This window comes from Leptosomus discolor, chromosome 23, assembly GCF_034619465.1.
Source record: "Leptosomus discolor isolate bLepDis1 chromosome 23, bLepDis1.hap2, whole genome shotgun sequence".
Classification (NCBI taxonomy): Eukaryota; Metazoa; Chordata; class Aves; order Leptosomiformes; family Leptosomidae; genus Leptosomus; species Leptosomus discolor.
In genome coordinates this window covers 5694081-5720559 of record NC_141413.1, presented here as the reverse complement: position 1 = coordinate 5720559, position 26479 = coordinate 5694081, and the positions used below count along the sequence as shown (strand labels likewise).

General features: G+C 46.9%; 1 protein-coding gene across 2 annotated transcripts in view; it reads left to right on the top strand.

Moving 5' to 3' along the window:
• The first annotated feature begins 269 nt into the window (after positions 1–269).
• DPYSL2 (dihydropyrimidinase like 2) overlaps positions 270–26479 on the top strand; it is a 51697-nt gene continuing 25487 nt past the window's right edge. Inside the window, exons 1-3 of one of the 2 annotated variants that reach the window (XM_086477177.1) lie at positions 270–620; positions 14468–14556; positions 15894–16078. In XM_086477177.1, the coding sequence (XP_086333303.1) occupies positions 270–620; positions 14468–14556; positions 15894–16078 (625 nt within the window). Of the gene's footprint in view, positions 621–11220; positions 11260–14467; positions 14557–15893; positions 16079–26479 lie in introns of those variants that run through there. The other variant, XM_086477178.1, reaches the window with a different exon arrangement.

The following is a 26479-nucleotide window of genomic DNA, read 5'->3' as shown; positions in this document are numbered from 1 at the left end:
TGCAGCAGGATCTGCCCCAACCTCCCCTCAACTTTGCACTGCATCGAAGGAAACAGAGCGAGCCACAGGCGATATCGTACCGATGGGGGCAGGGGATCTGCCAGGCACAGCCCTTTGCAACTGATGTTGCTGTATCTCTAGGACCCAGAGCGATCTCTCTCTTTTTTTTCCCCCTCTCTCTTTTCGTGTGTGTGCGTCTGTGTGTGTGTGAAGGATCCTCCTGGTTACCGCTGTTATTATTTTCCCTTAGCAGGGAGACCACACAAGCCATGGCTGAGAGAAAGCAGTCTGGCCGGCAGGGCGAGGAAGAAGAAGTGCCAGCCTTCTTCAAAAACCTGGGCTCGGGCAGTCCCAAGCCCCGGCAGAAATTCTGTGGCATGTTCTGCCCGGTGGAAGGCTCCCTGGAGAACAAGACCATCGACTTCGACTCCCTCTCGGTGGGCCGCGGATCTAACAAAGTCGTGGCCAAGCAGAAGGATGTTGCCCACCTGGGTCCAGATGCTCAGTCCGTCTATTCCAGGCAGAGCGGGAAGGGAGGGGAACCATCTGTTGATTTCGGGAGAAAGGTGGAGATCAGGAGTGCCACTGGGAAGGAGGCGCTGCAGAATCTGAATGACAAGGTGGGTGCATATCTGTCTGTGTGTGTGTGAGAGATGCAACTTGAACACGCGATAGGCTGCAGAAGGGATGTGTCCTTTCCACGCTGCAGAAGGGATGTGTCCTTTCCACCCTGCAGTTTCTTGCTTTTATGTCACTTGCATGTATGTGGCAGCCAACGTCTTCCTCTAAGAAGCAGCATTTCTCCTACAGCCTTCTTGCCAGACCTCTAATGTTATCCGTGTGCTCTCTGCAGGTGTGTGTGTAAGTGCACAGGGAGGAGGGCAGAAGAAGAAAGGAGCCCCCATACCCACAAACACCCTCCCTTCCCCCGCCCTGCTTTCATATTTGGTGATAGAGGCCGACTTTTGTTGTTTCTTAGGCTATTCCCCCCCAACACAACGGTAGCAAAATGCCCCACCCAGCCAGTGAATGCAGCTCACGGGAACAGAAATGCAATTGTTAGCGAAAGAGCATCAATGAGCCTCCACCTACAGGGATCAAATCCCTGCGGGCTTCTTCCAGGGGAAACTCCTACCTCTTCCTCCCAGGGGAGGACAGACTCCAGAGTGACCCCTGGGAGCTGTATTTCAATACCAATTTTGATCAAGGCCTCTGGCTACAGTGGGAATTTTTGCCTCCGGAAGATCTGGGACTTTCACAGGAATGTGGTGTTCTCTTAGAAAACCCACTGCACTCCTCCCAGTCTTTTAAGACTCCTGAAGCTATTTTCTCACTCTCTGCGTGTGTCGTGGTGTAATAAAGCCTATCCTTTTCCTGAGGCAAAACCCATTCAACCCATAGGTCTAGCTGACCACGCACGTTTGCTTTCATCGATAAATAGATTTAAGCAAGCTTTATTCAGCTCTGAGCCATGAAATACACTGTGCGTTCCTCTGACAATGCTGGCTCCTGTGCATCGGCTGGAAGAGCGGAAATGAATGAAGCACCGACCAGCAAACTGATAAACTCGTAGCATACTGGGAGAGAGATCCTGTGAGTAGTCCCCCAGCGGGTTTACAAAGCAGTCCGTCCTTCTGCAAACTGTTTCTAGGAGGTGCCTCCTGATTTTGACTAATGGTATGGATTGCATATATAGGGCAGAAGTCTGCCAGGAATTTATAATATGGGCTTGTTCGCCACTTTCTGCTGCTTCCAGAAACGTGAAATATTACTAGGAGTATGACTGGGGGCTCCTCCTCCCCAAATCAGACCCTGCTGTGCCTCTTCCTGCTACGGTAACCTAAGGGCTCCATCCAGCCCTGTTTACAGGCATGAGCAACTGCCGTTCACGGTGAGATCGCAAAGGTAGGCCCTGATTTTCAGAAGTGCTACGTGCCAGTATTTCATTAGGAGTGGGGTATGTTCCACACCACCTCAAACCTGGTTTGCTAAGCCTAAGCGAAAGTTTATCACTACAGGTGCCTATGGTTTGGTTTGACCTTGTTGAAGTGCCAACCAATTGAGTAACTTTCCATGATCAGTTAGTCTTGTTGGACTAGCCAAGGTGCATCTCAGAATAAAGGGCATACACCTTTACATCTTGGAGAGTCAAAGGTTTCGCAATTCAGGACACTTTCATTTTGGACAATTTGATGCGGTGATGTCCTGCAGGACATAAGTATAAAGAGGTGATATATTAATTCTGAAAAGATCTATTATTTTGTGATTAAAGGTTACCGGTATAATAAAAAACCATAAGTACAATATAGTGAAAAATCAGAAGTCCACACAGAATATTAATCAAATTTTTTAAAAACTGTGGGTTTTGGTTCTGTTTTTAAAGATTGTCGTATAAATGTTAACTGAGGGTATGCAATAATGGGATAGTGCAAAACATTTGAGCTGTTTCTCATTAGCTTTGCATAACACTGATGCCAATGGATTGTGTAGCGAGGGGTGATGAGCATTTGGGTAAGTGCAGTCTTTCATTACAAATGTCTTACTATGGATTGGCGCTTTATTGCAGGAGTGTTTTAGCTTTGATGGTTTTCCAGCTGACTGCATCTATAGCTTGAATCAATGGTTAGATCCTCAGCAGGTAAAACTGGCTTTACTTCAGCGTAGTTAATAGAAAAGTGTTTATGATGATAATCAAAGCTCAACGTATTTTAAAAAAAAAAAGGTAAAGAAAAATAATGTTGCGGGAAGTGGCATTAAAGGAAACAGTGCATTAAAATAATTTCAGATAGGTGTTCAAAGGCTTCTGAAGTTTTGCAGCTGAGCTTGGCCCATTATTTTCAAACCTCTGTCTTAGGCATTTAGTTACACATCTGAAATAGTTTCTCCCTGGACAGACTGTATACTATTTCCATGTGGGAGGAATATGAATTATAGTGGAAAGGAACAATCTGCTAATTTATAGGATCTTGAATTTATACCTTCCATGAATTATTTCACAATAGGCTAGAAATCTTACTGTGGTTTTTTCTTTAGCTTGAGGCTGACAAGGATTGCAATTTTTATCAATACATGTAACAATCAACGTACAGGACAGTCCATGCTCTGTTTCAGCAACTGAAGGACCGTATCGTAAGCTGATGGGAACGGGTGCCCATCAACTGCAGGCAACGGAGATAGGTGGGAGTATTTTGGCTGGTGACTGGATCCAAAGTGAGTTTAAAACACTCATCCTTTCTGTCACTGCATAGGAAGATCTTGTATTAATCCCCGCTGAAATAATTAACAAAGCAAGATGGACAAGCTATTTTTTATTTTTCTGAGTTCTTAACTGTCCAGAGGATAAAAAAAAAAAAAGGGATGTAATTATTCCACATTAAATTGCAATGTATTGTTCTGCAGGCAAAGATAAGGGTAATCAAATCTCTTTGTGTCTGCCTGTCTAGGGTATTCTATAGGCATCTATCATGGCCTCGCTTTATTGCCTCTGGGCCATGCTGCCTCATAATTCAGGGTTAAGATCATCTCTAGAGGCACCAGGAAGGCTCTCTGTCTTAGTTTAAGCAGCTCTTTACAGTTAGGCCTCTGGAGGCAGTGTGACCTATTCAACAGGTCTGCAACTCAGCAGATCTGAGGCAAGCTCTGCTCCTTCCCAGCTGGCAGGCCTTGGAGAATTAACTGTGCTTCCATTTCCCATCTGAAACTGTGTCATCTTCCCTGGTTAGACTGTTAATGCCTGGTCCTGGAGCTACTTGTTCAATGTCTGAGTGCTGCTTAGCGCTTTGAGGCCCTGACCTCAGCTGGGCCATCGCTGCAGTGTTTTAACAAGAATGTCCTGTTCAAACCTGGGATTTCTTGAACTAGACAATAAAACACTTGGCCTGGCTTTCAGGAATTGCTGTGCACCTGCAAGCCTGTTTCCTACAGTGGGGTTTGGTATTCAGATAGCATCAGGGCAGGGACCTGCGGAGCTTACTCATGGCCCTGCTTTGTAGTAGTCAGTGCAGAAGCTGCAAGGTACCTTCTCTCAGAGCAGGGCGACTGATGCAGCGGCTTCCCAGCGCATTTGTCCTCTGCTCCTTAGGTGAACAGTCTTGAGACACCTGCATTCGTCTGGGTGTTGAAAAACCTTGGCCGTTGCTTGCTTGACCTGCATCATTTCTCTGTGTATTTCCCAGATTTCCCATGTGTATAACGGGTATTCCTTCTGTCTTGCTCCTCTGTTGAGATTCTTTGGGACAGAGACAGTCTTTTAGGGAACGTCTCTAGGGAAAAGCAAGGTTTGATTGCAAGAGGGATCAGCAAGCCTGGGGCTTGCTTTAATCTAGTTTGCATAGAGAGTCCGAGTAGGTGCTAAGACACTTCTACACAAGCACAAGCTCTGGGATCCCAGATCTCTTCTGAAGTTGTTAGCTAAAGTTCCCATTGCCATCTTGTCGTTACTCCAGTGACTGAGGTGGTTCCACTGTGCAACAGTCACCTTCTTTGCAACTTTTTTTGCATCCCTTAGAAACAGTCCATGGACCTTTGGGAAGTGCAGAGCACTGGGTGTAAACTACTGGTCTAAACCAACAAAACTATGTCCTGTTGTAATCATTAACAATAATGAATAAACAAAGAGTAGGAAAATATTTTTATTTTAGAATTGACAGGAGAGGAATCACTTGCAAAACACAGTGTCATGAAACTTTGGACATGAGTGGACTTTTTGCTAAAGCCTCAAAGCTCTCAGGATCATGGTTGTACACTCCTGGAGAGAAATAATGAATAACAGGATGTCGTTGAGAGCTCAAATAATCATAGACACTGGAACATTAACGGAACTGTTGTGTAAAACAAAGAGGCTGTTCCAGACAGCTGGAAATGCGGCTCTGAGATTAATTTGTTACAAGGCCTGCCATTTTTCTAGCCTTGTTTTGACAATCATTGCTTGCAAAATAATCGTGCAGGAGGATGACTTGTGTGTTCTTCCAATGGATCACAACAGTTTGTCTGACTACTGAGAAAAACCCACGCCATAGAGAAACTAACAATAATGAGCACAAATGCCAAATTCCTCTTAACTTCTTAGATCCCTCTCAAAGCCATCAGTCTGCATAGCTGGGACGTGCCATGCATCCAGTGGGTCTTGTGGAGAAGCCTGTTCGTGTTGTGTCAGGAATTTACCAATACCACTCTCTCTCATGCAGCAATGAGCGAGGGCTTCAATACAGGGCCAACTTCTTATTTCGGCTAACAGCTGGAGGGAAAACTTAAACACCTGGGGCCAGGTCTCCCCACTCAAGTTTGGAGCTGATGTAAAAATGATTTTTCTCATGTTCAAGCGGAGCTTCCTGTGCTCCAGTTTGTGCCCGTTGCCCCTTGTCCTGTCACTGGGCACCACTGGCAAGAACCTGGCCCCATCCTCTTGACACCTGCCCTTATAAGATCCCCTCTCAGTCTTCTCTTCTCCAGGCTAAGGAGCCCCAAGTCTCTCAGCCTTTCCTCGTAGGAGAGATGCTCCAGTCCCTCATCATCTGCATAGCCCTCCGCTGGACTCTCTCCAGTAGTTCCTTGTCCCTCTTGAGCTGGGGGGCCCAGAACTAGACACAGCACTCCAGATGTGGTCTCACCAGGGCAGAGCAGAGGGGGACAATAACCTCCCTCAACCTACTGGCCATACTCTTCTTAATGCACCCAAATGTCCCATGCCTTTGTTCCAGAAATGCTGTATTTAACAGAAGTGAAGTCACAGCATGGCTGTAGGCTGTAAGCTGTTTAGAGAGGGGAGCACTTTTTGCTCTGTATTGTACTACCCGTGACAGTGATCCCTGTCTAGAACCCTGAAGAGGGCTGTCTCTTTCCCAACAACATGATGTGATAGAACATTAACTATGGAGCAGCAGCTCGGGCTTGTTTAAGGACTATTAAGATTGTAGTGCACCTGAAATGCTCAGGACATTTCCTCTAAGAAACACACTGTAACAGTAACAGTCTTCTTAAGCAGTTCTTTCTGAACCTTCTCAAGGTTTCCTGGGATTTTAAAAGAAACAAAATCGATTGGAATGTTAATTTTAATTTGCAGATCAAATGTACATTTTTATCGACCTGTTTGTGTGGCTAGAAAGTGAATCTCTCCCTCATAATCTAAAATAGTCTGTATTCAAAAAAGATTCTCTGTTTCTCTGGCAAGTTGTGTGATTTTTACCTCCTCATAGTCTCACATTTGACCTCTGTGGTCATTTCCGTATCATGACTATTTTAGTTTTCTCCTATAAGATAATAAAACAAACAAAAGATGCCCATTGGCAAGTGTAGTTCCTCTCTGTAGTTTAATGTATAGCGATTAATAATGGACAGTTCTTTCATCATCTTTTGGGAAGAACAGATGTATTCCTTCTGGCACGTGTCAGCCTGTACTTAATGCTCCCAGCACTCTGTAAGATGCAGGGGGTTGCTGGATCCATGGGAAACTCCTTTCAAGTCACTGAGACTTAGAGCTGACGCAGCAATTGGCACGGGCAGAATTGTGACATAAAATTAGGGCCTGATCAGTGAACCCCGGAAAGCTCTTTTTGCCCAGTCCTGCTGCCTCTGATGGCAAAACCAAGAGCCTGACTGACTTTGGGAGGGGGTGATTCCCCAATAGGGAGGGGGATTATTAGCATCTGACAAGCCTAAAAGGAAATCTAGAGTTTGTTGATGCCGTACTGCTAGAATTTCAGGTACTTCCAGGAATGCTTTAAATCCACCTCTGATCCCTCTTTTCATTACATTTTAAAATGTACATTTCCAGGTTTTATAATTTCATAGCAAAATATCCTTGTGGATAAACCTTTAGGAATTCAGTAGGAGTAAAAGCAATCTGGTGTTGCAGAAATTCTGTGGGGTTTGTTGCAATTATAGTAAAATTCCGCAGAGAAAGAGACTCTTTTAATAGTCCTTTTCCCAACCATCGAGTAACTCCACAGTGGGAATAAAATTCCTTGCTAAGTGCGTTATGGTAGTCCACAGAATCTGTAAAGTTAAGATTCAGAGCTGATGTAAATTGATTTCCACTGGTGCCTGCGATGATTTATTTTAGCATAGATTATCACTGTACAGAGATTCTCATATTCTTGTGCCATTTTCCCTCTAGACCTTTCCAAAAGACAAATTTAGACATAGTCCTTCCTTTAACGTGAAATGCGTTTCTGCTGCAAACAGCCTGCACAAGATGTCCTGCGCCAGCCGATATCTGTGCGGAAGTGGCTGATGGTGATTTTGTGTAGCCACTGGCCAAGACACCCCCAACTACCCTAAGCTTGAGGATGGGCCAGAGACGCTCAGCCGGTGCCGAGCCCAGCTCTGTGCGTGGGTAGAGGCCGGCAGTGCAGATGTGGGCATAATGCTCCGTTTTGTGCATTTTGCCCTCCCCGGTTCCCCATTTGGGGAATGATGTCAGGGCCCTCAGAAGTGCTGAGATAGCGTCATTGAAGAGATTTAGGTTCTTTCGCTGTTCCTCTGCGGCTGACGTGACTTGGCTGCAGCAACCTTGCTGGTCCTGTCGTGGTGGCTGCAGTCAGGGCGCTGGGTTGGGCTGGCCGGCCATCCTTCATCGCTTGCCTTCGTTAACATTTGGCAAGGAAGATTTGGCAGTGCTTGTTCTCTGTAGCACCTTCTAATTTTAGCCTGCTCAGCCTGCCGTGAGCATTAATAGACCTATGGAAGACAAAGTACATCAACATTATCTAGAAATCCCATCACTTCCCGTAATACCTTGGCAGGTAAAGGCACTGCTGCGTGACAGCCGGGCTCGATATAAACCTGCAAGGATCTGAAAAGTAGGTTCAACTCTCCTCTTTTAACCTAGGACCTGACTCCTGCCCCTGACATTTCATAAGTAGTTATCTTTCTTCATTTAACTTAGAGGGGAATTGATACATAAAGCATAGCTTTACCAGGGGAACGAACCAGCTTTTGTAAAATAAAAAAAGCAGGTGTACATCTCAGTATTTTCTGACTCTGTTCCCCACTTGTTCTCATCCCAGCGTTGTCCTTTAGCTTCAGTAGCTCCTCTTCCCTCCTGATCACCTCCCCTCACGTGTGTTTATACAACAGATAATATCCATTCCTTGCCTTTGTTTAGCAAGGCTAAATAAGCCAGTTTGCAGCTTCATTAATAACTTTCAAATTATTTATTTTGACAACCTTTCAGCTCCTCGCTAAAAGGGAAGAAAATTGGGCCATATTGGCAATTGGTGTAATGGAGCTAGACGATACACCTGGGAGCTCAGTTCTGGTCCTTTGGGTACATGCTAAATCAAATGGAAATTTTTAAAATTTGGTGCTGTGTAGATGTTGAATATTGAACAAAACTGTGTTTGTCAGCCCTTTAATGTCTTCATTTATTTTATTCTGTACTACTTAGGTTCTTGCAACATGGTGATGGGAAGGAAAAGCTAAGTGTCACCTGAAGATTCGTTATTACTCTCTGAACCTAGTCATTATTGGATTCAAGTTATGGAATGTACTCAAAGTTCAAGAACTGCTCTTTTTAAAAAAAGTATATTAAATAGCTATCTTTGAGCAGATGAGAGTAGCTTTAGAAATATCAGTGTGCTGATGACATCATCCCCTTGACGGTGCTTCTGTTTCTTCTGCCGGTATTGCTTTTCCACAACTTTTAGCATAACATGGAGACGTGACCTGCCCAAGGTCGGGGAGGCAAGTCAGTACTGGAGGTGGATGCTTTCTGCACCCTCTTTGTGGTCCTTCCTCCGTAACCGTGTTGCTGCTGCCAGGGCAGGATCTTGAAATGGCAGCTGGGCTTGGCACATCTCAGATCAGCTGCCCAAGGGCCTTTGATGCTATCTCAAACCCTCAGGTAGTGTTTCCTCTTTGGTAGCTGAAGACACTCTTTTACCTAGCAAGCAAAGGCAAGAAACCAGTCAGATACAAAATTGAGGAGGAAAGCTAGCATTAAAGAGGAAAAAAGGAACAGTTGCACTGTCTAAATTTAGAAATCTGATGTGGATGCTTTCTTCCATGTTCTGAGCAAAAATATGCTGAGGTTTCAGAACTTCTTCCAGCACAGATCAGAGAGGGGCAGGATAACTCATTTAGCATTGTCTACTCTAATCATTAAATCAAAATAAAACCCTACAGGCTAACAAAATTAATCATTTTGCTACTGTCATAATGAGCCACTTTTTCATTTGCTACTAATTGGATATTAACTGATGGGCATATTAGCTACTTAAATGTTGCCTGATGTCCTACCTATACATAGGAAAAGCTCTTTCACTCTTCCTTATGTGAACTGAAGTACATAAGAGTTCCTGCTCGTTGTCTGTTTGAACAGATGTTGCCTATATAACGATTTACTGCAGTAACATGCTGAAGGTTTTAATTTCTCATGGGCTTTGCACCGTGTGTTTCACAGAACTACTCGGGTATGTAAAGGTCACTACAGTTTGTGATAGGAGAAGCTTGCAGTTTGCCTTGTATGATGTGGAAGTCGCTCGCGGTTGAGGGAAGAAGGTAAGTCTTGATTGTCTGGTATCACCAGACATTGATTGTCTGGTATCACCTTCAAGCAGAAGTGGATTTGGGCTATTTCTGAGTTCTCCAAAGGGTGTCTTGTACCTTGCCCCAGGGCAACTGATGTAAGAGGAACTGGTGTAAACAGCTGTGTTTTGAACGGTTGTCCCACACTCTGCCCATGAATCCCATGTCTCGTCGTTGCAGCGGGGCCAGTGCCCTCTAAATAGCGAGGAAGTATTTGTGCCATTTAATGCATTTCTTTCCTTGAAGTACCAGCTTGTGGAGTTCAGGGACTGAGAAATTTATGATGGGAAGTGTGACTGAAACACTGAACAGGGGTTTGCGACACTGGAATAGTAAGAAATGGCGAGTGACGGGCGCGGACCCCTGTGCCTCTGCGTGGCTCTGATCCCACGTTGCCCCGGCCCTAAAGCTTCAGGTCAGTGACCACTGCGGGGGGGCTGGAATCGGGGCTGTATTTTCTGCCCCAGGAGAGGCGGGCACGGGCATTCGCAAAGCATGGCAGACATGCTGGGAAACCAAAGGGCCGGCAGCGGCTTCAAACCTCGTTCCCCCCCCCCCCCCCAATTTGCTGATGTTTCCCGACAGCTCCTGCTCCGGTAGCGCCGAGAAGGGCGGGGTGGGACAAAGAAGATGGAGGGCAGCGCGTTCTCCTGCGCACCGGCTCCGTGGGCAGCCCCCTCTCCTCCCGCTGCGGGTAGAAGGAGGGGGGGGGGGCCCGCAGCCCACCGCGGGGGTCGCTTCGCAGGTGCCGGGCCCGCTGCGGGGCGCGGCCGCCGCCTCCCACCCCCGCTAACCCGCCGCTTTGCAGCAGCCCGGCCCCGCCGCGGGGCGGGGGGAACGGGCGGTGGCGGCCCGGTTGCAGCGCGGGGGGGGGGGGGGGGGGGGAACCGGGCCGGGGGCGGCAGCGGGTCTGAGGGGACCGGGCGGGGGGCGACACCCGCTCCCCCCGCGGAGGACCTTCCGCCGCCAGGCGCGCGCGCCCCGCGCCCACACTGACGTCTCCGCTGCGCCACTTTGCCTATCAGCCCCTTCTCCTCTCCCCATTGCACGGCGGCCGCCTCTCATTTGCATCCCCGCCAGGCGCTCAGCCAATAGCGCCCCGAGCTGCATCGCCCACCATGGCCCCCCCCACCCCACCCCCGCCCCCCCATTCCGCAGGGGAGCGGGAAAGGGAGCGGCCGCGGGGCGCATGCGCTGCTGCCGTCGCCCCGCTCCGACGGCGCTGTTGTTGGTGGCGGCGCTCGCCCCCTCCCTGCGCGGCCGGGGCTGGGCCGGGCTGGGCTGGGCCGGGCCGGGCTGGGCTGGGCTGGGCTCCGCGGGGCTGGGCTGGGCTCCGGGCAGAGAGAGGGAAGAAAGGGAGACGCGCAGGGCTGGCTGCTTCTCCCTTTCTTGCCGTTGCGGAGAGCAGGGCTCGCTTCCCCGCCGCGCCCTCCCCGGCGGACCCTTTCCCCCCCCTACCCCGCTCCCTTTCCTTGCGATCGTATTGATTTGGGCTTGGGGGGGTTTTATTTTTATTCTATTTTATTATTTTAATTTTTTTTTTTTTTTTTCCGGTGGAGGGGAGGTCGGGGAGCAGTTGCTGCAAGGGAGACAATAGCGATACAGCAACCGCCCCGCATCTCCAAAAAAAAAAAAAAAAAAAAAAAAAAAAAGATTTATTAATTAAATAAGCAACCAGGGGAGTGATTTCCCAAGATGTCTTATCAGGGGAAGAAAAATATTCCGCGGATCACGGTGAGTTGAGCGCCCGGGAATAAAAGCGGGGAAGGGGGAGGGGTGCGCGGGGATTAAGCCCTTTGTGTGCGCGGAGGGCGATGGCCGGGGTTCGTGCGGGATAATGAGATCAGGGTCTAATGCAGCGCTTCCTGCGCTGCAGCGCGGCTGGGCGCCGGGGGGGGGGGGGGTCGGGGACGGGGGAGCGGGGGTGTGTGTGTGTGTTTCGGTGGGGTGCGGAGCCCCGCGGGATGCTGAGCGGGGCGCGGGGGGTTCAGCAGCATCGCCCGCGGAGCGGAGCTGCGGTACCGCTGGCCACGGCCCCGAGGAGGGGCTCCCCTGCTCGCGGGGGTGTGGGGGGGTGTGCTGTGGGGCGATTTGGGGATGGACCCCCCCCCCCCCGCTGTCGCCGTCCTGCCCCAGCCCGGCAAAGGGCGGCTCCGGGTGGGTTGAGGGCGGGGGGGATCGGCCGGAGCCCCCTGCCCCGGCGGGCTGGGGATGGAGCGGGGTTTCCTTTTCTTCCCCGAGAAGCTTCTCGCAAGGCGGGCGTTCCGGTCCGCTCCTCGCTGCGATCCTGGGGGAAAAGGGAAGGAGCCGTTATATAAACCCCTCCCTTGGTTCCCTCCTTGTGGGAGCCGATTTAGGGCAGGTATTGCGGATCCAAGGGTACGAACTTTTCGTTACGTAAGGCGAGATGTTCGCCTCTAACGGGCTGTTACAGCCATTGGGTTTTTTTTTTGACACAAGAGTTTTTCATTACGGGCAGCGGCTCCTTCCCCCCAGCCCCACGGACACACCCATCCTAGTCCTTCCTCAGCCTCGGAGGCAGAAAAGTGAGCTCTGAAATGGGGCTTTGAAGTGTGACATTTGTGCAGGAGCCGCCGGGCTGTGCGGTTACGTTTTACGTGATGTTTAGGACATGCAGGGGATGCACAAAATTGTGATGTGATAAACGGAGCATCCTTTTTTTTTTTTTTGGGGGGTGGTGGTGGGGAATAGTTTCCCTCCAAGAGTCTGTTGGTGGAGAGTTTAAAAAGATGCCTACATTTAAATAACGATGAAGGTTACTGCTGAATCGCTGTCACAGGCCAAAAGTAGTATGACGCATTTTTCTTATGACTGAGTGCTCTGGTTGATGTTGCGTGCACCCCGTGCAATTCTCTTGTAAAGATAAGGGATAGAAAAAATCAGATTCTGGTCTTATTTGCTGTTGTATGAATCTGGAATTGATCTACGGAGATTAATCCTTGGAGAAGCAGGATAATGTCTATTTTGGCTGCATCAGTGGGGTAGCAGCAGGCCCTCGCACGGTTGCAAACTGCGTGCGCTTTTGTCTCCAAGGTGGTTGAAACGAGCAGAAGGATTCGCAGCGATTTCAGAGCCCACCACACAGCCGCAGCAGGAGACCTGTTTATTAGCAGGAGCATTGAGAGCATCATCAAAATAGCCCAGACCGCATTTTTGTTGGTCACTATATATGTATATGTATTTTTCTTCTTTCCTGATCGATGCTCGGTGCAGTAGGACTTGGGCTGTCAGTGACATTGGTGGCCAAACCAGCTGGTTTTGCTTGTAGCCGGCCTTTTCAGTAGCACAAGAAGTCTGCACCAGAGGTGGGCATAAATACTGCAGTGTTTCTGGAAATGGTAACCATGTAGGACAGTTTGCTGTAGAGGCTGGCGTTGAAAGACAAGTGGGTTTTTCACGCCCCAAGTTAATTCATTCAGGCTTATTGGCATTCACGGCAGATCCTAAATTTAAATCTTGGGGTTTTCTTTGTTTTTTAAATTGGTGCCGTTATTCAGGGAAACTTCGTTGCAGCAGTAGGAGGAAGGAGAAGGGGAAAAAAAAGGAGGGGGAAGGAGAGACACTTAATATTTCATAGATGCTTAGCAGTTATATAAAAGGTGGATATAATGGTATAAATCAGTAGCTGATGCAATTCAAGTAGCCTTTTTGGCATTAGAAGAGCCATGTCGGCTTGTGTCAGTTGAGAATCAGGTACTCCAACTCTTCAGCTTTATTGTAAGCTCTTTGGGAAAATGCCTGATACTTCTGGGGGACCAGCAGAGTCCCAGTCAAAATAAGGCCCCTGAGCACCACTGGCAGTGTCCTGGATGGATCTGCTCTCAGTTCACGGCAACCACCAAGTTCAAGTCCTGCTTTCTACCCCTTCTTGAATTCAACATTTGGCTTCACCAGCCTGGCTATGCAGTGCTGGTATTGCTTTGTTCTCCTACAAAGATGTTTTTGGGAGGAGGAGAGAGAACTGAAGTATAAGTGCAAATATAAGGGCTACGGTAAGGTTTAAATTGAGCGCTGCGTAACATGGATGTGCTTTGGTTTGAATATATGTGTCTGTGATGTAGGGAATGAAGGAACCAGAGGAACGTAGCAGTCACTTCTAACTTTCTGCCCCATCCAGAGCTCTGCAGGGTGTGTTTTGCTCTTGTTTGTGGGTACTGCAAAAAAAGATAAATTTGATTTTGCCCTAAAATCTCACAAAAGCGAGGTGTAACCTGGGCTGCAATAAAAGCATGTTGCCTGATAGCTGCCTTGTTATAATTACCTTTCTGTTCCTGCCAAGCTGCCTGCTAATTGGAGGGAATTTTAATAACTGTTTTTGAAATCCTTAAACTGAATTTGCCAACATGTGCTTATTTCCATCTGATTATGCAGTAGTGCTCTGGAAAGGCAGTACAAGTATCCAGTGCATCGAAACATCACTAAGTTGGACAAAAAGAGTTTGTTTGTGTTGTGTAACCTGTGGCAACAGACTTTTGGTCCATTTCCCTGACAGCAGTTGACTCACCAAGTCCTGACTCTGCTGTGTGGGTGCGTGTAGGAAACTTTGCATACGACCAAGGCAGAAATAAGAGAGAGGTGGCCATTACGCATCCCTCCAAGTGTTACTTGACGCGTTTGCTGCAGGTGATGGTGGCAAGCTGCAGGTAGGAGTGAAGCTGCCAAGTAGACAAGCCCACTGGAACCCAACTCCTTTTCCGTTCTAATTTTTTTGGATCATTAGCGTGATGAAAGGACTTGCAGATGAAATAAAATATTTTATCTTTCCAGTTGAAAGTGCAGCAGTTGACTTGTGTTTTGACATGCACCTTTGAATAATGCAGAGGTTGTTTCCGTCTCTACTCTTTTATCTCTGAAGTGACACTGCAGACTGTCAGCGTTCTCACAGAATAATTATGTGTTGTCGTGTGCTTCTTTGTTGCAGAGCGATCGTCTTTTGATCAAAGGTGGTAAAATAGTTAATGACGACCAGTCTTTCTATGCAGACATTTACATGGAAGATGGGTTGATAAAGTAAGTGAAGCCTGATACCGTGTTATGATTGGAAATGTACAGAAATGTACTGCAGATTAGCAAGGAATAACTTAGTCTCAGTGAGCTATATTAAATTGCAATGAAAACTGAACGTTTCACATATATCCTGGTGTTTGATGGAGGAACTTGAAAAACAAGATGTTAAATTAAATAAACAAATGGGCCTGAACCCCATTGTTATTAAAGCGTGGGTCAGAGGAGGTACTTACATGTGCTTAATTTTAGCCATGTGAACAGCCCCATGCTGAGATGACACATATGTTTGAAGTTATCTGTGTTGTAGCATTTTACTGAGTTATGACTTAAGATATTTTGAATCCAGAGTTCAGCATCCTCATGCAGTTAATTCTGGTTTAGGGTGGGGAGGCCAGACTTAGGTGACCTCTTGAGGTCTCTTGCAGCGCTGTCTTCTGTGAGTCTATGATGCAGGGATCAATCCAAACCCCCATAAAGTTAAAAATGATCCTGTAGTTTAAGGACTGAGGTCCAGACCTCTTTCCAGCATGCTTCTGTGTTTTAAGTCCTGAAACATGCGTTTCTGGCAAGTTAAATATATTACAGATTTCTTTGGAAAATTACTCTTAGGAAAAAAACGGACGGGCCAGAGCTTACAAACAAGAAATTTTCCTGTTCTGGCTAAACGGTCAGCACATGTGCTTTGTTAATCAAGGTTAAAAGTTAAAGGAACCAGCCAAAGACAGCTAATTAATTGCAATGTCTCATCTACTGTTGTGCTTTTAAAAGTAGGTCTGTGAAGATCTGGGCTGGAGAGACCTTTGAGGGTCTTGTCAGGAATTTGGTGTCTGCATGGGTTTATATCTGTGCAGAGACTATGTAGGATTCATGCATGAAAGGAAAGTAGACAATACAGAGGCAAAAATTCTTCCAGTGCTCCCAAATCAATGCTAACATCTAAATTTCTGTAAGATGGCTAGAATTAGGTGTTGAACTGCCACTTGGCAACCCCAGTGCGGTCCCAGTAAAGCTGCTCACGAGGCTCTTGCTGTGTTTGGTGCAGTGATCAGCAGATTGTCTGCATGATGGTCCCTTCTCCAGCTGCCTGCCAGTGTGGCTCCTTCTTTTCCTTCCTGTTAAGTCTAATATTGCCCCGAGGTCCTGAAGTAATTGCACGCTTTGCTCTCAATTATGCAACTGCTTCAAGGGAAAGAATAAAATGTCGGCTATGTCTGCTGATCCTGTACATGCTTTATGTGGAAAAAGAAAACACTAACCACGTTCAGTCGCACAGGGGTGTCTATTTACAGGCTGTTTGCCTTGTTTGTGTCTGACTTGCTGTTTGAAACCTGTTTACCCAGGCAAATAGGAGAGAATCTGATTGTGCCAGGGGGAGTGAAAACTATTGAAGCCCACGGCAGGATGGTGATTCCCGGAGGGATTGACGTTCACACCCGCTTCCAGATGCCAGAACAGGGGATGACATCTGCTGATGACTTCTTCCAAGGGACCAAGGCTGCACTGGCTGGGGGCACCACCATGATCAGTAAGCTGGCTGTTTTTTCTCTCCCAAGAAAGCTTTGCTTTCCTCTTTCTCAGATAAGTATGGAAACAGTGGGCTGTGTAAGTCACGTGGTGCTTTGGACCAGGTACCAGCAGTGGGAGATTTCTGATGTCTGTCCAGGTTGCTGAGAAAAAGCTTGTGTAGGGGTGGGAAAGCAGGACCCCCCGGATTTCCACATCTTGCAGCTGTCAGTCATTTCGCTCTTGTGTTCTCTGTTGGCAGCGTTTACTTTGCTACTTGTGTGACTTGGCCAGATTTTTGGGTCTGCTTTTACTGAAACCAGAGCCACGTTGACCTCTGGCTCCAGTATGAGTAGCAGATTCTCCCCATTCCTGTGCCTCGGTTCCTTTCTCCGTGATGTCTATGGATAGGTGTCCGTCATATGGTTCACACCTAGAAGCTTGATGCCAGTGTACTATGTGTCTGAAAATGGGGCCATTTAAGGTTTTTGCACATGCCCACTTGTGCACGCAGCTTTAGCACCAGGATTTTTGTTAGCGTTGTTCCTCCTGTGCTCATATCCTCTTTTGGAGGAAGAGAGAAATTGGGAAATGAAAATCTCTCAAAATAAAAAGACAGACAGACTGACTGTTGTGCTGACACCAGGATTAGACACTCATGGTGTTCCCCTCTGGCTCTAAAATACCTCATGAATGACTTCCAGGCTATCTGTCCCCGCTTGCGTTGGCTACAGATGCTTGGCTGTCAGAGTCAGGATCTTAAAACTCCGTAAGTGAGTCATTGTTGTTAACCTTGTTTGAGCTAGAGAAAAAATTAAAAACCTCTGTTGCAGTGCAGCTGATCACGTGTAAACCGTAACACGGCGCCCTGGAGTCTGTTGCCGCATGTGGGGATCAAGGATAAAGGTGTAAAGTGATACAATATCTGAGCATCTTGCCTTCTTTCATGTATCGTGAGGCGCTGCTGAGGGAGCCAAGGTACAGAGAAATAAAAGAGCATGGTTCAGAACAGGTACTGGTGTCTATTGTCCAGTCCACGGATATAGAGAGATCTTAGGCACAGCCAGGGATCAGCCTACCTCTCCTCAGTTCAAACCTAGCTCCTTATGGACTAGAACATCCTCATCTCTTAGAGGACAGTTACGAGCGATCTTTGATCCCCAGCCTGGTGGGCGGACTCGGATTGATTGACATGGAGGTTGGGCGTAGGAGCCAGTCCTCCAAACGCAGCTAGAGTGTCTGTGTTTCAGACACAAATCGGTGTCTGGCTCTGGACCTTGCAAAGAGGTTGTGTCTGGCCTGTGAAATTGGTCTGATGCTTCAAATAAATAACCTTAAAATAACCCAGGAAATTACTTTTCGTAATGTTGTCACTTCAGAGTATGGGGATAACCTCACACATACAAAGGATGTAGAAGTGGGAGCGTAGCTGTGGATCCTCTCATTGTGCATATTAATATCCAGTTTTTCTTCAAATCTTTGTTGTCGGTTTAAATGGTATTTCTTTTCAGCTTCACTGACTTTGTTTCATTGGTTGTTCCTTTGTTATTGCTACACCTGGTTCACACTTGAATAATCGTTTTGTTCTTCCTTGTTAAGTTCAATTAGATCAAAATAACATTCTCTGTCATCTGCATCTGAGCTTGCCAATGGCATTATTTCCCCCAGTGGCACTTTTAAAAACATTTTAAGCAGAAATTACTTAGGCAAAATGTTCTGAAGTAGCCCTTTACTTTGATTGCCCAATTTTAGCTGTGCAGAGCCTCATACTTCAAAATGCTTGGACCTTTCTGTATAGGCTTACACATATATTGTCATTATGACTGTAGTATCTGAGTGTCTCACTAGCAGTATTTGTAACATGTCTCTAAGTTAGGGAGGTTGGAGGAGAGTCCCCCATTTTATAAATTCTCATTTTACAGCCATGAAAAATGAGCCTGATGTAGATTATGGCCGGGGGCAAAATGTAGAGGAGGCTGGTGGCTAAACGTGGCCTCGGATTAAGATACCAAAATACACAATCATCTCTGAACAAAACCCATCTTCCTGAAGCGTAGCAGCAAGGACAGTAATTGAACTGCTTAGGACGATGGAGAGACATTTCTGATGGGCGAGTATCGGCAACTGGAGCTGAACAGTGGAAAACAGGATAAATAGTCCAACTGGGCTTCAAAGCTTTGGAGGCTCTGCTCTGTGTCAGCTCAGCTGTTCTCTTCTTAGCAAAATTATACCGCTTGCAAAGACGTTTTTCCACAATGAAGCACGCAGAACTGCCCTCATGAACACGCTCTTGGTGGGTGGCCTTTGTTTTTTCCCAAAGCAGGTGGGGGTTGTGGTTGATGGCAGTGGTTTTTTCTTTTGTGATAAATAGGACAACATTTAGTGAACTAGATTCATAGTATTACAAACAAATTGCAGCCTGAAAATGATGTGCTAATGTTTATGTCATTAAATACCGTGCCTGGGACTTTTCAAAAGAGAATATGCTCCTCTCTTGGAAATGTGTCTAGCTGTGTGCCTCTGTTCTCTGGGCTTTTTTGGAAAAGCTGGACTCATGGATGTGAGCTTTGTGGAAAAACACACCCATGTGTCTTCATTTTTGCTTTAAGTAAACTTTGTATTATTTATTTACAAATACCTTTACTCCATCCGTTTTTTCTTTTATACATGGTCCTTGTTTTCAGCAAGAAAACAGGTTAGTTGGCCTTCATGCTTCAATTTGTTTCACATTTTCATGCAGGAGGGCACTTTAAGGCTGTTTACAGTCATTGTAGGGCAGTGTTTGTTTTATGTACTTTTTTCAGTGAAATTAAAACAAGAATCTTGGGTAGGTTTCTATTGATTGTTGGTTTTATAAAAACTGTGGGTGAAATCCTGGCTTCGGCGAGGTAACGGAGGGTTTTGTCGTTGACCTCAGCAGTGCCAGGAATTCACCCTGTATGTCTGGTTTGGTTTCAGTGAACTTCATTTTCAGCTCAGATCAAATTCAATGTTGTTCCTTTAATTCTCATGGCAAACACATCCAAGGGCAGCACACAGGAGTTCAAGAACGTAACCCATTGTTTCCAAGCCCTATTCTCATTTACTTCCGTTCGCCATTAAAGTAAGTTCATTACTGCAGCATCAGAGATAGGAGAATCTGACTCTCAGCTGGTGTCAAATAGAGCAGCCCTATTTTCCATGTGGGACCAGTGGAGTTTTATCCTGGTGGGAAGCAGATCTGGCTCCAATCCAGCGCATCCCCTGGTCAGCTGGGATGAGGGAGAGTGGCTGGTGGTGATGATCTGAATTAGCCCTTTTCTGCTCTGTCGCCTGTGTTCCCGTAGGGCTCCCCAGTCCTTGCTTTCCTGAGCCCTCCTCTAGGTTGCAGCACTCAGGAGTTAGGGCTGATTTCTTTTTCTAGCTACTCGTTCCACGGAGGTCATCTGAACAGGAATGCCAGCTATGATCCTTCTGTCTCTACCCTCTTCAGTGCCAAAGGCAAGACTCCAGCTGACTTTGCTAACGTATGAAAAAATATAGTTGGTTTTGCTGCGCAGAGCTGCTGAGAGGTGCAGTGATGTATTGTGATAACGATGGTTTGTTTTTCTGAAACGGCAATTTGCATAATCCTTTCTCTGTCCCTACCTTAAGACAGTATTAGTGTGGGTATGTCAGCCGAGGGCGAGCAGCACTGCGCATGTTTTAGGATAACATTACTCTGGAAAAAACTTGGATTATCGCCCTTTTGAAATGTCAGAATGCAGTGTTTGGGCATTAAGTTGAGAGGAGGATTCCAGGATGATCCGCAGAAGACTTTGGAGGAGAAAGGAGTATTAGATAGGCTCCAGCTCGTTCAGGGTAGCTTTCCTAAGCTCCCCTGTATTCCATGGGAAGAGAACAGTCCTTCCACAGTTTTGGAAAAGGAGTCTGAAGTCGCCCTTTGCGAGAGGTTCTTTCTTGTCCATGGAGCCCATGGAGCCACAGTTTTGTTGAGCTAAGGATGGCATTTTTGAGCCCCTGTTGTCCCAACTGGAGATAGGTTGATGCCCTGGAGTATAAAAGGGTCCCTGGAGCTATTAGAGAAGGAAGATATCACTGCTAAGAACAGGGTGGCCTCTCCAATTCTTGTGGCGGTTTGGTCGCTTATTAACTGTGACGTGTGAAATCCCCATCAAAATCAATGGTAAAACTCCCCCCGATTTCATTAGAGGCAGGGTTGTCTTTCTCTGCTCCCTTCAGAAAGGAGGCAGCAAAGCTGTGTGTGTTTACTGACTCTCTGATCCTCTAGCCTGTTTAATGTCCTAGTGAGAACTGCGTCTATCCGGGCCAGCTCCACACGCATTTCAGCCCCCTCTCCTGAAGACTGTACTTCTTCCTGGGTATCTGCTGCCCTTGAGTGAAATCGCCTGCCAACATTGCCTCCGTTGACTCAGTCAACCACTGTTATAATCATAGAGAGAAATTACAGTGAGAGAAATTATAGCTCTTTCTGGCTTGGTGACTTGGAAGCCAGCTGCCTTTTGAACTTGACTAGCAGTTATCCTAATAACATGGAGAATGTACGCTGGGGATATGAGCCTTTGTATCTTGGGAGGTTCAGAAAATGAAGGGGAGCTTCACATGGGCTGCGGTCTGCTTCCTAATGCCTTACCCTGCTGTGAGAGACAGCTTGTGTGCCGGATGGCAGAGGTTTTCAGGAGCGTGTTAGCTGCTCAGCTACAATCAAATTGGGAGTGAGTTGACACCAGGTCTCCTGGGTCATCTTGAAGATCACCACCTAGCTGGAAGGAGATGTTTCCAGTCTAGCGTGCTTCATCACCTCTTGGTTTTCGAACTGAGTATGACTTGGGAGAGAATGGAGCCGCCGTAAAGGAGATCAGCGTCTAAACTGCAGCGTGAGCTTAGAACAGGGTTTAGAAAAGGGTTAGGCAGTGTTCTGGGGCAAGGGCAACTTGGCATGGGGTGGTATTTAGACCCACTACTGAAGACTAGATCGTATTCTTCGTTCATTCTTCTTCAGGTTGACAGACGGTACACTTAGATTAGATTTTAGGAAGAAATTCTTTACTGTGAGGGTGGTGAGACGCTGACACAGGTTGCCCAGAGAAGCTGTGGCTGCCCCCTCCCTGGGCAGTGCTCAAGGCCAGGCTGGATGGGGCTGGGAGCAGCCTGGTCTAGTGGAAGGTGTCCCTGCCCATGGCAGGGGGTTGGAACTAGGTGAGCTTTGAAGTCCCTTCCAACCCAAACCATCCTGTGATTCTTTATTCTTCCCTACTGGATGCTGCTATTTTATATTGTCAGGGTTAGCCCTATCCTGAAAGAGAGCAAGAGTCTAAATGGTTGGCAAAGGAGGAGGATGGAAGCAGAGACGCAGAAGGAGGTGACAGCAGTGGTCGTGCAGTAACTTGTGGTGAGCTGGAAGTATGAAATAAGCATTTTGAGTCCAAGGGCAGTGACCACAGAGCTGCAGTGTCTCACCAAGTCTCTGTGGCTCTGTGTACACAGCACTGCATTGTTCTGCAGACACCAGCCTGAATTTTCTTTTTGCACCCAGCAGCAGAGATAAAAGAGGAACTGTGGCTGGGGACTAGTGTTTCAGATGGGCTGCGCTGGGGTGTATGGCTTGTTTCGCTTTCTAGCAGCAAAGAAATGTTTAACTCTCTAGAAATGTAATGAAAATGTCCACTTGCTTGTATAAAAGGTTATTGGTGATTTATAGGGGTAGAGGCTTCCTTAAACTCTGTTATTAAGATAATGACATTACCACACAGGAGTGCAGAGTCCCTCTGGCCCTTTCTCTCTTCTCCCCAGCTCCCCTTGGTGCTTTTTATACCCCCACGCTCTTCAGCCTCTGCACTGATTCACGCTAAATCTTGTGTGCTTCACTGACTCCCAGCTTCCTGCTGATGTGTTTGTTGCTTTCATTCAGAGCGGGTTTAAAAATCATTAATGGGAAAGTCGGTCCGTAAACAGAGATGGGCACTCCCCCGTTGCGAGCTACTCTTCTCAAGCTTTTAAACCCCTCTAAGTCCATTAGGCATCTCTGCCTGCAGTAGTGTGTGCAGCTACTGGACGGACGCAGCCTGCCTTGCTGGGGCGGCTCTGCTGCCAGCCGTCCCCGCGACGCTGACTCTCTGCAGATGGGATCGCCTCTATTGTTCTGCTGGGGTTTCCAGAGGGGTCTCGCTGGAAGTGAACGCAACGAATCTGCCAAGCCCTTGATGTCTCTTGCCAGTTAGCACAGAAGGAAACAGCTGTTCAGTCCTCAGCATACGTTGTGCGTTATTGTGTGCATTTTATTTTTTTATTTTTCCCCCGCTTTGGGCTGCCTTCCCCTTTCCTCTTTGCCGCTGAGAGAAGAGGCTCCTGTGAGGAGCAGATGAGGACTTCAGGAGCTGTGTAGCATTGCCTGAGGTTGTGCAGGAGGCCTGTGGTGTGACAGTGTCTGTAACCCTGGCTGTCAGATATTCAGGCTAATGACTGCCTATCAGCTGGGCCATCTTTCCTTCTTAGTGCTCAAAGGTGGAATCAGCAGGGTCTGGTTTTGGGCTGGAGTCCCGTGGAACCACTGCAGTGGAGAAAAAATCAGGAGATTTTTTTTTTCCCCCCTATTTCCCTATCTTCTGCCTTCCCCGGAGCTGCTCTGGCGCCTGGCCTTTGCTCCTCTCCCAGCCCTCTGCCTCTTTGGGAGCACTGATTTTTTTTTAAAGAGAGCGTGAGCAGGACCCTTGCTCTGTTTCTGTTTTGCCACGTTCTGCTCTGGATCCGCTCCGCCCCTGTCACTGCGGAGGAAGGAGTGGATGGAGGCTGTCCCACGCGTGCTGGAGCCTGGAGACTCTGATTTAGTTTTGAACAAATGAATGTTGAAATGGTAACACTACTGACAGTGCAGCCGCCTTCCTGCAGATGTGACTGACCTAGATTTTTCTGTGCATCCAAAAAAGAGGGATTTGGCACTCGGGAGACATAACCCATGTTGTCTGTTTATGCAATAGCACTTAATCCCTCTTATTCCATGTAATGGTTGGGATCAGTAGTGCTGCTTTCTGACTGCATGGAGAAGAGTTCATGTTCTTTTGTTTGAAGAGCTGCTTTTAAATGCTTTTCTTGCTTTCACATGCTCTCATCTTCAAGTCACATGCCTTATGGAAGACATGCAGGAGAAGTAAAGAGCTAACAGATATCACCAGTGTGTTGTGCCTTACATAGCCCCTTACATCGTTGGAAAATGCATGCAATACTTTGAAAGGTGCAGGTGTAAAAGTGGGGTCCTCCAGCTAAAGCCTGTCTACTGTAGGTGGAAAAGCAATCTTAAAAAAATAAAATACAATTGTCCGCCTCCGTTAATGTAACGTCGTTAGCTGTCTGTGATAGGTTTTCAGGGCACGTGTGTTAAATCTTGATAGATAAACTGTCTTAATCACCTTCAGGTTGAGACAAGGTCTTAAACGGTTGGAAATGGTGCCTCCAGCTCTTTGCTTGGCTTGTTTTTCTGGGCACGAATTTTTGCCTTCCTACCAGTGTTCAATCCCTTGGCTTCTTTTACCTTCCTGTGAGCTTGACTCAGCAGAAACCATCCTTGTCAGACAGGAACTTTTGACTTTCCACATCGGGAATTAGCTTTGCGTGTCAGGGGAAGGAAGCAAGTGATGCTTGAAAGAAGTGATGGCTAAAACTAAAAGCAGTATTTCTTGCTTGGGTGGATTCAGGCAAGTGCTGTCTGTAGAGTGGAATTTGACGTCTTGGGTTAGCGGAGTGTTTTTCCATCTTTCCTTCAGCCTCTATGCCTTCAGTTCAGAGGTCCCATCTGTTTCTTAAGAACTGGATTTTTTAAAATCTTTCTGGTGAGAGAAATGTTTAAGGAATACAGAAATGTTTAAGGAATACAAATTAGCCCCTCCTGTCTAGCATACTTTAATCATGCTTATAAATTGCTAGTTGTTACCAGCTTGGGGCTGTGCCTGCATCTTTGCACAACCCTAACTCCCATGGAAGCCGTGTGCATTTAAAAGGAATGCAGTGATGGGCACTTTAGAGTTATGGCTTCTGGGAAAACCCTTTTCTTCCTTTGATACACTGCAATTAGTACTACCTCTGTGACCATGGGTGTGTCATATTATTTCTCCATGCTGATTGCTAGCTGTCCATCATGGGAGGTGGGTTTGTTGCTGAGGGGGTGTAAGCTTTAATTCGGATTAGTTGAGTTCACCTAGACCCTCACATTGTAAGTACAAAGTGATTATTTTTATGTAGAGCTACCTGAGAGCCGGACATGTGAAACCCTGGATGCCACCTCGCAGTAAGGCAGTACCTGTCCCTCCCAGCTGGGTCCGTGTGGATGCGGACACTCGGTCCCTGCAGCTCTGGTTACTGTCAGGGTAGGAATAAAAGGAAAAAACGCTGAGTGCATGTAGTGCTGTTGGCTTCCTGGATCCTGAAAGCCTTTTTTAAGTAATAGGAGGAACCATTAGACTTTAATGTGCAAATGTTAACGGGGAAATCTCTCAGTGAATTTTCAAAGCCCATCAAAAAAGGCCGAGCTTTTGGAAGTTCCCCTTCCTGACTGCTTCTAGGGCATATTTTCACCAGATTGCTTTGTTCCTGAAAGCAGTTACATATGTGCAGTGTGTATATTTTTGGAATCTGGGGGACTCTGTGGTGTTTTACATATGAATGAAATTCCCTGGCACAGCCTACAGGCAACAGTGAGCTGGTAAAGCAGTTCAACGATCCGGTATTGTTGCACAGCACTGCTCTTGTGCAAAGGAGAAGGGGGAAAGTTCCCAAAGCACAGCACAGCAAGAGATAATGAAACCCAGTATTGCTTCAAAAATCTCGTTCCGGAAATGCATGTCAGTTAATGATACTTCCCAACAGACTTTTCTTTATTTCAGATAAAATTTCCCTGGATTTGTATCAGTGTCCAAAAAAGAAGAGTTCAGCTACTGATGGGGTACAAAGTACTTTTCACACTGATAAGCAGAGACTTTATCCACTGTGAACTGAAAGAGTTTTGCAAAGTCTTTGTAGCACAACGGTAGCCGGAGAAAAATGTAGATGTGCGGGATGTTCTTACGTGAAGTAGAGTGAGGCCGTGGTACCACGAGCAGAGTTTGCTTCTGCTGCCTTGTGAAGCAGTTGGTCCTTTTGCTATGCAAACACTCTATAAAAGGGGGAAATGGCAGCTGTATGGAAATGACTTGCACTGAGCTGTCCCGCAGCATGGATCCGGGGGCAATTCAGGCTGTTGATCAGTCTGGCTTTCGTGTGTGAGACAGGTAATTAAGTTGGGATCTACAATGTAAGAGTTGCCTGTAAAAGCTTAGTGCACGGCAAAAATAAAAGGTAACATCTGGTATGTATGAGTTTTCCTAACGAGTTTGCTGTAGGGGTCCTGGATTGGGAGAGCCATAGGCTTAGTGTCCATCTTTGGGTTGGCGATGCCCAGGAGCGCGTCCTTTTCGACCTCAGATGTGGCGCTTTGTGGCCCCAAAACAAGCTGGGGTTTCGTGGGCCTGGGAAGATACCAGACTGCTTCAGAGGCTGGACAGGGCTGTTTCAAACCTGGAAGAAGGAAATTCAGCAGTTTGGGACGGTGTCACAGAATTCCTGGTTAAACTAGGGATGGTCTAGTTAGGGCCTACTACTGGTTGTTATTACAGTGATCTTAATAGCTAGTTTTGCAGGCAAAATTAGCCTTACCAAGTCGATAGGAAACTGGCAGGTGGCTAACTGTAGTCAGAAAAAGGATGTGTGCCGTGTGAGTGTGCTGCTTGATCTCTGTCCTGCAATAGGTTTCTTGGAAAACAGGTTCTACTGCACCTCCACATCGGATCCCACCAGTTTTCTCTATGGACACATGGACATTTGGGTCTGATTCAGTCCTTGCTTCCTTGTCCATAGTTCTGTTTGAGAGTCATCAAAGTCAGTGGCTTAACTGAACAGAATGGGGACTCTTAGTGTCTTACCGGCAGTGGAAGTGGTATGGTGGTGATTGATGAAAACCTCTTCCTCAAAGCGTGACGTCACTTCATCACAGCCACAAGAAGAGGAAGCATCTGGTCCATGTCCAGCAAGGGGAGATATTTATATGACAAATACACAGAGGGAAAGGACAGGTTCACCAAGCAGATCTTTATTTTTTTTTCCCCATTTCCTTCACAAGCTGTTAAAAAAATAAATAAATTCATCTTTCTGGTCTTGAAAACATAAAGCCCTCTCAGAACCATCACAAATTTCCATTGTAAAAATTCCCCGTCTGCAGTTGTGTTCCTCTTCATCTCCAACGCCCACCTGAGACAACCACGGGCAATGAAATGAAGCTAAGAAGCCAAAATCTGGTCTTGGCAACAATGATGCAAATCCAGGATTGTTCCAACTTCCTGGCTAGTGGAAAAAGCCTGTCGGGCAGGGTACATCTCCACTGACCTGAGAGGGACAG